At 40.2% G+C, this 17919-nt stretch overlaps 1 protein-coding gene across 1 annotated transcript in view; it reads right to left on the bottom strand.

Moving 5' to 3' along the window:
* The window catches only part of LOC132366910 (dihydropyrimidinase-like), a 79368-nt gene that overhangs the window by 28033 nt on the left and 33416 nt on the right, over nucleotides 1-17919 (bottom strand). The window contains 4 exon segments of the mRNA XM_059924365.1: nucleotides 12814-12956; nucleotides 15040-15144; nucleotides 15146-15182; nucleotides 16432-16588. Coding sequence (XP_059780348.1) covers nucleotides 12814-12956; nucleotides 15040-15144; nucleotides 15146-15182; nucleotides 16432-16588 — 442 coding nt within the window.

Here is a 17919-nt window from a genome sequence, read left to right as displayed (position 1 = left end):
TATAAGTTTTTATATTATTGACTGAATAAATGTGATAAGATATTAGAACTCCACACAATTGCTCACATTTCCCATTTTTAACCTACAAATGGCAATTTCATAAGGTACATCGCAGAAAAAAATGTCATAAAGGAAATGCAAAGTTCTGCATTTAGTTATAAAACCAATCAGCCTCACATGTTCCTGCTCTCGTGCTATGACGAGCAGAATCGGATCCAGTTCTGGGACTTGCATCTTTGTAGGATGTGGACAAGTGTGCGTCAAGAGAAGGGTGAGCAGAAGTGTGGTCAGGACATTGGGATTCTGCTATCATGGACCTAAGGATCCACTGAGGGATCTGAGGATGCTTATCTGGTGATGGGATGACTTATTGGAGCCAATGTCTTTCTTCAAATGTTTGACTGAATGAATGAATGAATGAACTATTATCTGAGAATGTAGATACATTCCTCATAGCTTCAGAGGCCAAACATGTTAGCAGCTGGAAGGAGGGAATTTTTAATGCAACCAAAGTAAGAACATCCTAACAATTACAACCATCCCAGGAAGGACTGAACAGTTTGGTTAGGTAGTTAAGTTTCCTAAAACTAGTACTAATCAAGCAGGGCTACAGAGAACTCTGTTTGGGGAGTTAATTGGACTTTGAGTTCCAAAGTCTTCTCTCACACTATGAGAACCAGTGCTTCTTAAACCTGAGTGAGGAACAGAATCCCCTGGGGGGCTTGTGAAAACACAGGTTGCTGGGCTCCACCCCCAGAGTTTCTGAGACAGCAGGCTCTGGGAGGTGCCTGAGAATTCGCATTTCTAATACATTCCCAGCTGATGCTGATGCTACTGGTCCAGGGACCACACTTTAAGAACCGCCCCCTTTTCTTTTTTTTTGGCCGCACCATGCAGCATGCGGGACCTTAGTTCCTTAGTTCCCCGATGAGAGATTGAACCCGTGCCCCCTGCACTGGGAGTGAGGAGTCTTAACCACCGGACTGCCAGGGAAGTCCCAAGAACCCCTGTTCTTAAAAAAAAAAAAAGTAAATTAGCTTACATTAAGGTTTTTTGTTTTTGTTTTGTTTTTTGAGCTTTGTTCAGGCCATTAGAAAAGACTGTGCTTCCCTAAATTACTCACTGCCTCCAAATAGACTTCCAATTGTGATCGCCCTCTAAAGAGAACAATGCATAGTAACTGATGCTTTCTCCAAAGGCCTTTGTAGGAAGTCGTGCTCTTTGCTGTGCTTTAAGAATATAAGGACACCGGGATTCTTTTCAGGTACTGATACGAAATTTCCCTCCATCCATTTTCATTCCATCTTCTGACCCCTCCATAACCAAGGGCCCATGTTTTTAAGATAACTGGCCAGAATTAGAAATGAGTCTGGGACCAAAACACAGAGTCGTTTAACCCACAAAAGGATCCAATCTGGCTTAAGCCACATTCATGGCCAGGCCAGGTCTGGCAATGTTACTGGCCACTGACTCTGGAACGTATCCTTGTCAAGTACTGCTTTGGGGAAGGAGAAGGAAGAAGTGCCAGAATTCTTTTTTTTTCAACTCAGAGGGAAAAATGTAAAACCTCGATCTTGGACGTGTTTCCGAAGCAGATAAACAAAGCCCAACCAAAATTTTAAAATCACATTTGTTCACTGGCCCGAGACAATTAATATCTGGTTTAGCCACTCAATAAATAAGTATTGAGCTGCTATATATTCCTGGCACTGTTTTGGTACCTAGGGATACAGCTGTAAATAAGACAGGCAAATGCCAAAGACAGAAAAATTTATAACATATGTCAGGTAGGAAGAAAAATATAGCAGGTTAGAAAAGCCTATGCGTTTCATACAACCACCTCCCCTTGGTGCTTATTTGTTACCCAAATCCTAATGCTTAAAATAAACTATGCTTACTCTGGCAAAGGCAAATTGTCAACGATAGAATATGGGTTACTGTGGTCTGTCCCTAAGCCGTTTTTCCTGTATCATTTGAAGAAAATTGCAGCTATTAGTAGTGAAGTCCTTGGAAATCATTTCTAGTTCACTTGAAAGGTTCAGCTGCATAAGAACATGTTTAAATAAACAACCTGGAATAAATAGTGGTTAAAATTTCACCCGTATGTAATCAGCAAGCTAGCTTTTTTCATGCATAGTCCAAAACTTTTTTTTAAAGCAAATGTCTTCTGAAGGTCACAAAATGGATCTTAGGTGGTTTGTTGAAACTGTTTCACTGCAAATAATTTTTCAAAGGAGTCAGCTCTGGGGGCACATGAGTTCTGATTTAATCAGGTTATCTTAGCCTAAAGAATCCACTAAGCTCCTTAATTTTAGTCATTCTTGCTGCAAGTTGCAGGTGTGTAAGAAACACAAGAGATGGAGCTTTACATGAAATATAATTTTAGTCCTGTTTGGTCTGAAGTAAGTCATTACTGCTTTTGAATCACAATTATAGTTAATAATAGCTCCCACTTATTGGATCAATTGATCATCTACTGACACTGACCACCTACTACTACTGAGCACCTACTGCACGCCAGGCACTACTGAACATTAATTATGTACCACGCATTTCAGATATTTTGTTTTTTATTACATTTATTATACCAAGCATTTTACGTACACTATCTTAAACACAACAATGCTATCAGATAAACGTCAACCATCATCAACATCCCTATTTTACAAATAAACAGACTGAAATTCAGAAAAATAAATAACATTCCCAAGGTCACATCCAGTTAGTATGTGGCAGACAGAGTAGGAATTGAACCCCAAAGCCTTTTTCTCTTTATGCTCTGGTTCTGCTCCTGCCCCCAGCAGCTGAGAAGGTGGGCTGGATTTTGTGTGGATTAGCAAAAGTCATTTATTCCTCAAGAAACTTTGCTATCATTTGCCAGAAAATTGTCAAAATTACTCTATAAATCTATGGTAACTACTATGTGACGGGTCCTCGGATAGCTGTGCAAAAGCAGAGCCTTGGTTAACCTTCACCTGACGCCATGCTGCCCCCATGAACGTCTGCAAGACAACCCGGTGAAAAAGCATGGCATAAATCGTCTTCATTTCCAGCCACACACGTGGTACAAGGCCTGGGTCTCTCTCCCCTCCTCCCACATGACGTGATGGTGTGGGTTTGGGGACTGGGAGAGGAGTGAGTTATAAACAGTCTTAGAAACAGGCATTAAAAGCAGAGTTTTCAGGCTGACCAACATTTACAAGCAGAGACACGGTAGTTGTGTTTATGTGCCTGTGTGTGAGTGCGTGCTAGCATGTGTGTGTGCCAACGCTTCTTTTGAGAAGGAAGATGATAGTGTACAAGTTAGTTAAATGATACACGATGTGCAACTTCAAGGGAAAATGCTTAGTAGCTTCCGTGAAATAGTCACGGATAACATAGCTGTAATAATCAGCCACAGTCATCACTATTCACCAGAGGGCACCTTACTCCCTATTTCTTCTTTTTCCCCACGTCCCACACTCCCCACTAGCCAAGGATGAAATAGTCATTCTTCTCCTTTTCACACACAAGGCCCTCTCTAGAACTCAGAGGGGCACTTTCATTAAGCTGCAAGTCATTACTCTTCTCTGAATATAGTTAAATTCATTTATCTCTATCTTCAATGAGAAAGGGAAGGAAATTAAGCAGGAAAGACAGCACAATGCCTTCAAGAATGGTGTATTCAAGGTCGAAGCCTGCCATAATTGAGTTAAAAATAATAAACGAAAATAACTGTGAGCAAAGTATGCCTGCTTTGCAAAATACAGTCCAGCCTAGAAGTCTTCATTAAATGTTCCAGTGCACACAGTGTGTTAGCTGTGTGTTTGTGTGCTTGAGAGTCTGTGAGATACCCTACCGCTCACAAATAATGAAAAGGGACAGTTGCCATGGTAACTAAGTGCTATTTAATGAATGCAGAAGAACGGAAGCTCATAGGATAGTCTTAAATTGCCAGAACATGAGTTATTGCTGCTGCTATAGGCTTGCAAGTAACTCACATGCCATCTTCTCTAATAAGGTTTTTAACAAGTTGGCCAATTTGACTGGTCTCTGTATTTACCACCACATGATACCACAAGATTCTGTCTTGACACTACATGAAAATCATAATCCTGATTTTGTCCTCCTGACTCTAAGCTCTAAGATATCCTACAGAAATGGGCCAAACATTTAGATAGGCAATGTGTCCTTAAATTTCAAGCTCTGACCCAAGTAGTGATGTGTTAGGGCACATACCTCTGTCACAAGCAATAGGCACTGGCTCAATGGGTCGTCACACTGAATACAGCAGACTCTTTTTACTTCCAAAAAAGGTGAATGCTCCATATGCACCAAATGCAGTTTGTTTTGATTGTGCAATGACACAGAAGAGCTATTGCAGTTGATTTTTGCAGGAACTTTTTACAGGCTAGTAACGTCTTAGGTAACCTTTCAACAGGGTGTCCAAACCTTCTCTACAGACGCCCACTCCCAATCCTCTCTCAGCATCCAGCACCACATGTCAGATCCCTCACCCTGGAATCACCCGGCTTTTTATAAGTTTAAAAGAAAAAGAAACATGGCTGCACTGCCTATCTTTCCCTTGATCTCCTTCAGCAACTTTAATGCAGTCCATTTTTAAGGTTACAGATTGTGTTGCAAGCATACTTCTACATGCCATTAATAAGTAATGAGAATTAAAAAAAAAAAAAAGGAAAACATCTATGTTCCATGAAGCCAAACATCATTAGCAAACGCATCCATCCTCCAAAGGCTGGCTTTTTCTTGCATAACCAGAAGCTCGAATGGCCTGGTTGGGGCCCTTGGCTCAATGTGGGCTGTGGGCGCCCCCTTCAGGCTCTGGGGTGAAATGCACATTGTTGTCATTTGACATACTAACTAGTTAGTCAGCAGGGCAATTAATTGCTTTTGCTAAAAACCTTTCAGGAAATTTCGAAGGAAAATTCTGTTCCAACTCTAATGTTGTGGTCAGACAGAAAGCCTTCACATCACCAGCCTTTAGCTAATATTAAAATTAGGTAAAATCAAAAGGAGTATCTTGCAAGAACAAAAAAACCTACAGATATATCGATTTGTTCATTGGATTAAATGATGCTTCTTCACTAGATAAGCTCTTTTTAAAATTGCCTGTGTCTGTAATGAACAGGATTAAAACTGGAGATAGGCAGCCCGCGACCTCCTCATCCTCCCACTCCCTTCCACAGCCTGAACCTGGTCTTCCTGCTTGTAATCCCCGGCCTTAACTGCCTCCACCCAGACCCTGCTACCAATGCCTCAGTCTACCTCACCTCCATGTTTAGCCTTGACTCTCAGGGTGAGAAGCCTCATTTCCCCTCCTCTCTAATGTGACCCTAGGTCCTATGCCAACGACTGCACTAGTGCAAGAATGATCTTTCCTCGCTGGGCTTCCGTAGCATCTTGTTTCTGCCTCCCACGTGATACCCTTAACACATTCCTCCTGAGGCTGAGACCCTTTGAGTTTATCTCTTATCTCCTCTCCATAGACTGTCAGCTTCCCAAAGGCAGGGCCTGGCTCTTGTACAACCTTGATCCTCATGCCTGGCTCTCAGCGGTGCTCCTTGCTGACTGAATGAAAGAACCAGGAAGATAGCCCTCTGTTAACTTCATTTTCTTCTCTTATTTATTATAAGAGCTGCTTAAAAAGCTAATTGCTCCCCAACCTCAAAAATGAAGGGGACAGGGGCTTCCCTGGTGGCGCAGTGGTTGAGAATCTGTCTGCCAATGCAGGGGACACGGGTTCCAGCCCTGGTCTGGGAAGATCCCACATGCCGCGGAGCAACTGGGCCCGTGAGCCACAATTACTGAGCCTGCACGTCTGGAGTCTGTGCTCCGCAATAAGAGAGGTCGCGATAGTGAGAGGTCCGCGCACCACGATGAAGAGTGGCCCCCGCTTGCCACAACTAGAGAAAGCCCTCGCACAGAAATGAAGACCCAACACAGCCATAAATAAATAAATAAATTAAATTAAATATGTATTAAAAAAAAAGACGTGAGAAAAAAAGAATTAAAAAAAAAATGAAGGGGACACAAGGAAAAGAAGACCCGTGAAGCAGTTCTTTCTTCTTTCCTTAGAGAATCTTTTCTCCTTTATTCATCTTCATTCATTTCAACAATTATTGATAACTTGCCATACGTTAAAAGTGTGAGAAAATGCTATTCTTCTTACTTTTCCTCTCACTGTAACTGTCGTTGAATAAAATCTTTCCAATTTTCCTTTATGTCATTTCTTTACTTTTCCTCAGCTTTACTGAACTGTAATTGACATATAGCATTGTGTGAGTTTAACGTGTTGATTTTTTTAAAAAATTTATTTATTTATTTATTTATTTATGGCTGTGTTGGGTCTTCGTTGCTGCGTGCAGGCTTTTTCTCTAGTTGCAGAGAGCAGGGGCTACTCTTGGTTGCGGTGCATGGGCTTCTCATTGCGGTGGCTTCTCTTGTTGCGGAGCACGGGCTCTAGGCGTGCGGGCTTCAGTAGTTGTGGCTCGCGGGCTCTAGAGCGCAGGCTCAGTAGTTGTGGCGCACGGGCTTAGTTGCTCCGCGGCATGTGGGATCTTCCAGGACCAGGGCTCAAACCCGTGTCCCCTGCATTGGCAGGTGGACTCTTAACCACTGCGCCACCAGGGAAGTCCCTAAGGTGTTGATTTGATACACACTTACATATTGCAAAATGATTACTGACAAAGCACCTCCATCATGTCACATAATTACCATTTCTGTTTTGTGGTTAGAACATTTAAGATCTACTCTCTTAGCAACTTTCAAGTATATAATAGAGTTTATGCCACGTCTTAATCACATCAATCTTCCATGCAGTGTGGAACCTGTATCCTTCTCACTCACCCCTTCAACATTTATTGTGTTTCTACTCTGTGCTGAACTGGGTCAGACTCTGGGGATGTAGAATCAATTAAAACATAAAACTAGAGCATAATACCCCACTCCTTAAGTGTGGGCTGTGCATAGTGACTTCCTTCTAAAAGGTACAATATGGAAAGGGGAAGAAACGACTAATTGTACAGTGGAGAAAACGGTGCAGCTGATCCAGGTCAACAACGACAGTGAGAAGTCACGTTGATAGTAGGTACCCTTGAAAGGTTGTGATGAAAATAGTACTTTGCCTCTATGGTCTTCCTCCCCAAACCCATAACCCCAGGCTAACATTGAGAGAAACGTCAAAACAAAAAAAAAGAAACAGAGAGACATTCTGCAAAATACCTGGCCAGAATTCCTCAAAACTGTCAAGGTCATCAAAAATAAAGTCAGAAACATACAGAACAGACTTGTGGTTGTCAAGAGGGAGGGATGGAGTGGGAGGCTGGGATTAGCAGATGCCAAGTGTTATATACAGAATGGATAAACAACAAGGTCCTACTGTACAGCACAGGGAACTATATTCAGTATCCTGTGATAAACCATAATGGAAAAGAATATAAAAAAGAACATATATATATATATATATATATATATATATATATATATATATGTATGTGTGTATAACTGAATCACTTTGCTGTACAGAAGAAATTAACACAACATTGTACATCAACTGTACTTCAATAAAAATAAAAAAATAAAGTCAGAAAAATTCTCAGAGACCAAAGGAGCCTAAGGAAACATGACGACTAAATGTCATGTGGTGTCCTGGATGAGATCCTGGAATGGAAAAAGAATATTAGGCAAAAACTAAGAAAGTCTCAAAGTATGAACTCTAGTTAATACTAACCTATCAAAACTGGTTCATTCATTGTAGCAAATGTATCGGAGCAACGTAAGATAATCATAACGGAAACCCACCGTGGGGCATTTGGGAGTCTCTGTGCTAACTTTGCAACTTTTCTGTAAATCTAAAACTATTCTGAAACAACACGTTTATTTTAAAAAATGGAATTAGACTTCAAGAATGTTAACGAGGGAGAAAGACAGTGAATAAAGGCTGTGACGCAGCAGTGTGGTCGGTGGGCGTGCGGCATTCCAGAGAACGCAGTCTGCGAGGCGAGGAGAGGCAAACCGTCACGGAGGTGGGGGAGTGGCTGGAGACAGGGGGAAGCTATGGGTGACGTGCGGACAGTTAGCGAAGGCTTAAAACATTGTCTCGCACCAGACAGGTCCTCCTTGAGGTCATCAGCATAAATTTTGGCCAGGAACAGCCAGCTCAGATGAGCAACTTTCTCCTAACAAGCAGGCCAAGAGTAGAGATGGCTGGTGCTATAGATCGACCTGGATAAGGGATCAGCATTCAGTTTCTGTCAAATTCTCTCTTTTGATATGAACTATGATAAATGCACTTTCTCCTTGTCCAAATATGTATTCCTTTTCAAAGGTGAGGGAGAAATGAAAACACTCAAACTGTCCGGTCTAATTCCTAGCAAGGTGGAGAGCCATGGGAAGGCCATTCCCTGTGGATCTTCTTTTTAACCCTACACCTGGGTATCTCCAGCAGTACCAGCCTTAAGTCTCCTCTGCTGTTGTAAAGTCTGAGGACAACACCAGCTCAGGTGTAAAGCATTGTCTTCCTTAGACAACTGGACAAAGAAAAATGACCTGAACTCCAGGTTGTGAATAATTCACTTCCTTTACTTACCACATATATTGTTGCTTGGAGGATATTTATAGGCTGTGATTATGTCTCTTTGAGTCATGTTTTCAGACTATATAAATTTAGACCACTCTCTCACCAGTGTTAGCTACTGATTTCTATAACATTCTTTGTCCTTCTTTTCCTAGTCAGTTGTTTCAGAATAGCCCGTAATGATCCAGATGTTTAGTTCTTATTCTTTTTTAAGGTCTATATATTACCTGCTTAATTTCCTTCATTTCTAGCCTAAGAATAACTAACTTAAGGTCAAGCTAAAAAGCCTCTGTGCTTTTAAGTTTCTATCACTTTCGCTCATCGGTTCTCTACTATTTCTTATATAATATCTTTCCTTCACTTTGTAACAGTAATGATATCAGAAAATTAAATATTTACATTTTTATATATGTGTCTTTTAGTTAAATGATACATACTGGCATGTGATTACTAGTGCTGAGTCTTCTCTATTGATGTCTGCTTATTGTGTATAACTAAGCGCTAAGCATAAAGAAAACCAGCACAGCCCAAGAGCCTGATGTGTAGATCCTGTTCCCAGCTCATCAGTGCCAAGCTGGAGAACCCAGGCATGTCATTTAAGGTCTCTGAGTGTCCGTCCACTCTCTCATCTGTAAAATGAGATATTAATAATTTTTATGCCTACTTCAGAAGGTTTTTGTTAGAATCTCATGAGAAATGCAAAAATGTTTTGTAACCTTAGAAAGTGTTACACAAAATTACTAAGGTTATTTTATATTTATCTAGTTTGGCTGGAGGCAGATGAACCATAGGGTTCTATTTCTCTGACTCTCGGAGACTTTTAAAAAACTGGAGACCTTTTTGATTTTCTTTTCTTGTTTTAATGTCCTTTTGAAACACGGAGAAATATTATCTTTACTTGGGAGGATGTGTTGAAATGATCTAGCCCTCTTTGGATTTCTTTGACTTACATCTTGCTTCTCCAACCCTTTAAGAATTTTCTCTAAGCCACCGTCAGCATTTTTTGCACTATGCTTATTCATCTTTTGCAGTGTGAAAACTGCAGAATGTGAGAAATGGGATGGAAGGGGTGGCTGAAGAGGAGGCTCCATAGAGTAATGAATCTGGAAGAACACAGGCGCACCTTGGAGACAGTGCAGGTTTGGTTCCAGAGCACTGCAATAAACTGAATATCATCATAGAGCAAGTCACATGAATTTTTTGGTTTCCCAGGGCATATAAAACTTATGTTTATACTATACTGTGTCTATTAAGTGTGCAGTAGCATTATGTCTAAAGAAACAATATACATACTTTAATGAAAAATTATTTTATTGCTAAAAAATGCTAACCATCATCTGAGCCTTCGGCAAAGTCCTAATGTTTTTGCTGGTGGAGGGTCTTGCCTGAATGTTAGTGGCTGCTGACTGACCAGAGTGGTGACTGCTGAAGATTGAGGTGGCAGTGGCAATTTCTTAAAATAAGACAACAATAAAGTTTGCCGCATCGATTGACTCTTCCTTTGACGAAAAAATTCTCTGTAGCATGCAGTACTGTTTGATAGCATTTTACCTACAGCAGAACTTCTTTCAAAATCGGAGGTAATCCTCTCAAACCCTGCCTCTGCTTTATCAACTAAGTTTACAGAATATTCTAAATCCTTTGTTGTCATTTCAACACCTTCACAGCATCTTCATCAGGAGTAGATTTCATCTCAAGAAACTACTTTCTTTGCTCACACATGAGAAGCAACTTCTCATCCATGAAAGTTTTATTATGAGATTGCAACAATTCATTCACAACCTCAGGCCCCACTTCTATTTCTAGTTCTCTTGCTATTTCCACCACATCTGCAGTTACTTCCTCCACTGAAGTCTTGAACTCCTCAAAGTCATCCATGAGGGTTGGAATCAACTTCTTCCAAACTCCTGTGAATGTTGATATTTTGACCTCTTCCCATGAATCACGAATGTTCTTAATGGCATCTAGAATGGTGAATCCTTTCCAGAAGGTTTTCAACTGACTTTGCCCAGATCCATCAGAGGAATCACTATCTATGGTAGCTATAGCCTTATGAAATGTATTTCTTAAATAATGAGACTTAAAAGTTGCAATTACTCCTGATTCATGAGCTGCAGAATGGGTGTTGGGTCAGCAGGCATGAAAACAACATGAATCTTGTTGTGCATTTCCATCAGAGCTCTTGGGTCACCAAGTGCATAGTCACTGAGCAGTCATATTTCAAAAGGAATCTTTTTTTCTGAGAAGTTGCTCTCATCAGCGGGGCTTAAAATATTCAGCAATATCCACAGATGTACTGTCAGCCAGGCTTTGTTGTTCCATTTAGAGAGCACAGTCAGAGTAGATTTAGCATAATTCTTAAGGGCTCTAGGATTTTCAGAATGGTAAATGAGTACTGACTTCAACTTAAAGTTACCAGCTGCATTAGCCCCTAACAAAAGAGTCAGCCTGTCCTTTGAAGCTTTGAAGCCAGGCACTGACTTTTCCTCTCTAGCTGTGGAAGTCCTAGGTGGCATCTTCTACCGATATAAGGCTGTTTCATCTACAGTGAAAATCTGTTGTGCAGTGTAGCCACCTTCATTAATGATCTTAGCTAGATCTTCTGGGTCACTTGCTGCGTTACCTTGTGCTTTTATGTTACGGAGATGACTTCTTTCCTGAAACCTCATGAGCCAACCTCTGCTAACTTCAAACTCTTCTTCTGCAGTTTCCTCACCTCTCTCAGCCTTCATAGAATGGAAGAGAGTTAAAGCTCTGGATTAGGCTTTGGTTTAAGGGAATGCTGTGGCTGGTTGGATCCTCTATCCAGACCACTAAAACTTTCTCTGTATCAGCAATAAGGCTGTTTCACTTTCTCATCATTCGTGTGTTCACTGGAGTAGCACCTTTAATTTCTTTCAATAACTTTTCTTTTGCATTCACAACTTGGCTAACTGTTGGGTGCAAGAGGCCTAGCTTTCAGCCTATCTCAGCTTTCAACTTGCCTTAATCATTTCTAGCTTTTGATTTAAAGTGAGAGACGTGAAACTGTTCCTTTCACTTGAACACTTAGAGGCCACTGTAGGGTTATTAACTGGCCGAATTTCAATATTGTTGTGTTTCAGGGAACAGGCAGGCCCAAGAAGAGGGAGAGAGACGGGGGAACAGCCGTTTGGTGGAGTAGTGAGAGCACACACAAGTTCACTGTCTTACAGGGGCTCAGTTCGTCCCCAAACAATTACAATAGTAACATCAAAGATCACTGATCACCACAACCAATGTAATAATAATGAAAAAGCTTGAAGTATTGCAAGAATTACCAAAATATGATGCAGAGACACAAACTGAGCAAATGCTATTGGAAAACTGGTGCTGATAGACTTGCTCCATGCAGGTTTGCCACAAACTCTCACTTAGTTAAAAACATGGTATCTGTGAAGTGCAATAAGGTATGCCTACATAGACGTCCGTTTACTACAACATAACCCTTAATAGACTTTGAATAAATGCCTATTCAGTAAAGGTAGAAGGTCTTATCGTATCCCTGTTTGCACACGTACGCGTGCATGCACACACACACGCAATGTTAAAGTACGTGGGATTTTCTCCATTACAGCTGCAGAGTTTATGAAAAACAGAAATCAGGATGCAGGTGTCGTCTGTGCCAACATCCTATAAGGAGAAATTAACAAAGCTTCAGCTTCTATTGAATACTTTTCTGAATTGGTGGAATCAGCCAAACCTGCGATGCTCACATAGAATTATGGAAATTGGAAACAAAAAGCCGGAGTCTACTGGGAATGACAGGCTCAAGATGAACTCAGCTGGAAAATCTGGCTAACTAAAAGTGACATCCTTTGTGCTGGAATTTTTCTATCTGGAAGCTGCAAAAAGGCTGTAATTATTTCGAGTTTTCAATGCAGCCCTTTTCAAACTAAGCCTTTCCTTCATTGCTCTGCACCTTTCCTCCATGTGAACTCAGGTGTTTGCCAAGCACTGAAGTGGGAAATTCATACTGGTTTTATACACACATGCATTTCCAGGGAATGGGAAGCAACACAACTTTTGCATTCTCTATGCCAAGGAAAACAAAAGAATGTTTGTATATCAAAACCTTTGTCTTGTGCATAGGCTCAAAATACCTGAGCCTGGCTAAATAAATCACCTAATAAGAAATGGCTGATTAAGGCCAATGAAAATTTCTTTGCAAGTTAGTGCTTTGTCTCCATGGAGAAGCCAATACAAAAACTTAGACTTACCGTGTGGCTTTTGGGTCCCAAATCACAATGTCAGCATCTGAGCCCACAGCTATTCTTCCTTTTCTTGGATACAGATTAAAGATTTTAGCTGCATTTGTGCTGGTAACTGCCACGAACCAGTTTTCATCCATTTTGCCACTGTGCTGTAAAACAATTCAAGGAAGAAAATACATTTCTTTTCCTGATAAATGATAAAACACTAAAAATCTCCTGTCAATCAAAGTATAAGAATTTTCTCTCTTAGAACCAAATAAAACTGCATCTAATTTCTTACATCGTGAAGCCAAACACATCTGTGACTACTGATAAATCTTAAACAATCATAATGATAATGATGGGGATGAATGGGGTTATATATGGAAGCCTGAAGATAATTTTTCAAAAACCTATCAGCTTAACAAAACAGCCCCATTAATTTTTCCCATTCTTTCCAAAATCACACAGACAAGAGCTAAATATTGGTAACAATATTTCCAATTCTTGTTTAAAGTTTACTACCACCACCTACTACATTTATAATCTGGGCCTAAGATTTATGAGATGATCATGTAGACATTATATGGAATATTATAGAGTTAAAATAAGATAGACCTATAATTCAGGTGACAACGCTTTTAGAAATCAACTAAGAGGTTCAATTTTGTGCTACTGAAATTTACATGAACCAACAGTCATGGACAGTCTGCTCTAAGAGATTTTAATATGGACAAACTTCAGTGGGATGTGATCCCTCTAAAATGATTTGTTTTTAAATGTTGAGAATTTATCCCTATGTACATTTACATGGCAAGAGCATCCTTAAGGTTTATTTAATTATCAAAGGGTCCCCATCTCATAAAAACATTAAGAACCATGTCCTGAAAGTAATTTTCCCCTAAATAAACCATCTGAATGTTTCAGAAAATAACATAGGCTCCTGTATATTATGAAGAAGTATCTGATCACTTTAAAGCCATTTATACTTTATATATTATGAAAATCTGCTGTAATGAAGGGACTCATTGTAATTCACACAAGTTCAAAGTGAAAGGTTGGACTGTTATCAAGAAAGTCTAAGCAAAGAGAAAGAGAAGAAAAGTCATCTGGGATGCTTAGAATTAGGGTAGAGGTAGCAGGGGGTGGAGAGGACAATTGGTAGAAGATAGGGCTGTAGAGATGTTTTGAAGATCCTTGCATGTAAATTAACTGTTCAAATATCATCCAATAAGTAATGCTGAAAATTAAAGGATTTTAGAGAGGAAAGTAGCATGAACAGACCCTGGTGTTTGAAAGGCAACTCTGGTCTTAGAGTATGGGATAGATTGTAGTAAGCCAGAGAGTGGAGGCAGGGGCACCAGCTGTGAGACTACTGCAATGGTCCAAACAAGACATGGGACTCAAAGTAGAATGGTGGACATGATGGTGGAAATAAGGAGGCATTTTGGAAATAAAATTGACAAGACCTGGTAAAATATTAGAGCTAGAAGTGAGGGGTATGTGTAAGGGATTCTGAGGTGTGAGATGTGATTAATGTGCCATTGAAGGGAGGGGTTCTGAGAGATGGGTGAGAATGGCATGACAATGGGGACCTCAGGTCTTACCAGGCAAGTCTCCACTGCTGATCTTTACAACTACACTTGTCAGCTGGCTGGATAGGCTAACATATGAACATTCAGCCATTTGATTCTTCTTCATCCTCAGGTAGAAAATTTTAAATCATGAAATTTTTAAAAAAATCTTTCTATATTTTGGATTATTATTTATGTAACCTCATACAGCAGTTTTTAAAACATAATATCCAAAAGTTCTTTAAAAGGGATATCTACATTTTTATATGAAAAGGAGGTATGAACGTAATAAAAATTCTTCATGTCCTTTCAATCATTCCAAGTATTTATATCAGTGACACATGAGGAACTAGGATTCAAAGACATGGAAATCAAGTCGAAGTGCTATTACATTTCAAAGATTTCAAGAATAATCCTCTAGGTACCCAATCTAAATTTATCCCCTAATGTCTGCATCATGGTGCAAAGCATCCTCTAAACCATGCAGAGAAGAAAATTGTTTTTCATTATTATCTTGGGGGATGGCATGGTGGTGGTGATACTGTTGTATTCCCAGTTTCCACTCTAGTGAAAACAATCAAAAAACTTCTCTATGAAGGCTTTTGCCACTCTGGTCCTAAAATGGGCCAGATTCTGGCTGAAAAATCAGGCAAAACAGACTGAATCCTGTGAAACTCACCACGCCTTTTTCCCATGTTACTGACATCCGGTCCTCAACACCATTCACTCCATTGGGAATCTTAGTAAAATCATCCTTCCCAAGAGCTTTCTGGCAGGTGTTGAAAAGTGCAGTGGTCAGACCCTGTTATGGCTAGATCACCAATGTAAAAGAGAAACACACAAGAGCAATAGGGGTGAGTAGATAGAATATGTCAGGAGGAAGCTACCATAACCTTCCCTGGTCTCTGGACCCCATTCTCAACTGATAGTCAGAAAACTGCAATGGAGAATGAGCAGCTTTTTTCAAGTACATATTTCACCCATGCCTGTCTCTATTCCAGGAAACACTTTTGGAGAATAATACTCTTACATGAAGCATGATGAAGGATCGTGCTTGGGTCAGAAAAAGTGGGTTCTAGGCTCCATCACCTATTGGTTATATGACTATGAGTTTGTCCAATGCTCAGTTTCTCATCTAGAAATTGGTAATTATATATACTTGATGACAATTATTCAGGATCACTGGCAATAACATAAGTGAACATTTCTTGTGAGTACAGAACTACACAAAGATGAACCAGGGTGATTCACATGAACAGAGGCAGCCCCTGGCCACATGGCAATGTTGTGATGAGCAGAGGTGGGACACTGGCTGAGGATGTTGAGGTCACGAGCAACAGGAATTGTGCTTTGACCTGTGAGTCACCTCGGGGATGTAGAAGGCTGAAGGAGGTAGGAGCCTGAAAGGAAATGGCAAGTGAACTCTTGGACAGTCTGTGGGGAAAAGCTCTTTGTTAACCTGGATCTGAGTATCCGTGAATGGGGAATGTCTGAATGTCCACGAATGGTGTATTTCTCAAGAAAAAATGATCAAAATGTCTCCCAAAACAGCATCTGAAAATAGTTTGGATGGCCTTTCATGGGGATAACCCGCTCAGAGGGTAGGATTTTGCCTTTCACCTCTCCAGTGGCTCTGCCCTAGATCATCATCTCTTGTATCTATACAACAAGCACATCTGGTTCCTGGGTTATATCAGCATAGAAAAATATTCAAGACTATTCTGTACGATAAAAATGGGGCATATTGAAGAGACCTGGTCCTAGGCAGCAAGAGATAGAAAAGACAACGAAAAAATCAGAGCAGAGGAAAATTTCAGTAAAAATGATCTGATTTCTCTGTGGCCAGGAGAGATTTTACACCACATCATAACACAATTAAGCCAATGCTTTTGGGTCTCCAGATGAAGGATTCCCCAGGGCCTGTGAGATCAAGTAGAACAGAAGACTGGGAGGTCAATGGAAGGTCCAGATGGTAGGACAAGATCTCCTACACTCAAAACACTCAAGTTTTGGGACTAGCAAAACATCTTCTTTTGGCAAAACATCTAACAATCATCTACTAAACTATTACTTAGCCAATAGATTCATGAGGAAGTCAGGCGTTGAAGGGTCCGGTCGTAGGGGTGGACCCATAACGTGATGGGCTGCATGGGGCCATTCTCTATTCCAGTAGTGAGTGCCATCTGTGCCGAGACCTGCTGCGATGGGTTCTCCATAGACCACCTTCCCTGGAAAGTTCAAAGGGAAGCGTTCAGCACCTCGATTTGCTCTTAAGAGAGCCATTTGACAAACACATAAATATTAGTCTTCTCTGTCCTACAGAAACTACAATTTACCTCTCTGATCAGGACTGAAAAGTAAAATCTACTGTTTACTGAGCCTTTACTATGCTCCAGTCAGTGTGCATTGCGTGTTGTGGTAGATGATTGTACCCACTGGCTGATATTAGGCTTGGCCTCATGGCTTCCTTTGGCCAATTATATATGAATAGAAGTAACATGTGCTGCTTCCAAGCAGAACCTGTTAAAGCCACAACGAGTTCTCCCTCTGTCATGAGACCAGTAGAAGCTGCTTCTTCAGGTGTGTCTCAGAATGAAGAGACTATAGAGCAGAGGCATAGCCAACCGATGATGGATATGAGTATGAATAAGAAATAAATCTCTGCCATTGTAAGCCATTGATATTTTCGGTTAATTTGTAACTGTAGCATAACCTAGCAAAAGCTGGCTGATATATGTGCCATTCTAATGGAATCTTCTCAAAAACCCTATCTGGGAAAAGCTATTATTATCTCCATTAAAGTATGAGTCCTGGGCATATATCTAGAGAAAACTATAATTCAAAAAGATACATGCACCCCGATGTTCACTGCAGCACTATTTACAATAGCAACCTAAATGGAAGACATGGAAGCAACCTAAATGTCCATCAACAGGTGAATGGATAAAGAGGATGTGGTACATATATACAATGGAATATTACTCAGCCATAAAAAATAATGAAATTATGCCATTTGCAGCAACATGGATGGACCTAGAGATTATCATACACTAAGTGAAGTAAGCCAGACAGAGAAAGAGAAATAGCATATGATATCGCTTATATGTGGAATCTAAAAAACAATGATACAAACGAACTTATTTACAAAACAGAAATAGACCCACAGACATAGAAAACAAACTTATGGTTACCAAAGGGGAAGGGAGGGAGGGATAAATTAGGAGCTTGGGATTAACAAATACACACTACTATATGTAAAACAGATAAACAACGAGGACCTACTGTATAGCACAGGGCACTATATTTAATATTTTGTAATAATCTATAAGGGAAAAGAATCCGAAAAAGAATATATATATATGTATATATGTGTATAACTGAATCACTTTGCGGTACACCTGAAACTAACACAGCATTGTAAATCAACTATATTTTAAGAGAATAAATAAAGATAAAACTTTTAAAAAAGATGAGGTTAAGGCTTATAGGATTAAGTAACTTCTGTACAGTTAAATTACATGCACTCAGCATAGATGGGGTGGAGAAGGTAGGGTCCGAA

This window comes from Balaenoptera ricei, chromosome 6 (genome assembly GCF_028023285.1).
Source record: "Balaenoptera ricei isolate mBalRic1 chromosome 6, mBalRic1.hap2, whole genome shotgun sequence".
In the NCBI taxonomy this organism is placed as follows: domain Eukaryota; kingdom Metazoa; phylum Chordata; class Mammalia; order Artiodactyla; family Balaenopteridae; genus Balaenoptera; species Balaenoptera ricei.
The sequence above is the reverse complement of the archived record's forward strand: the minus strand, read 5'-3'. Positions and strand labels throughout refer to the sequence as shown.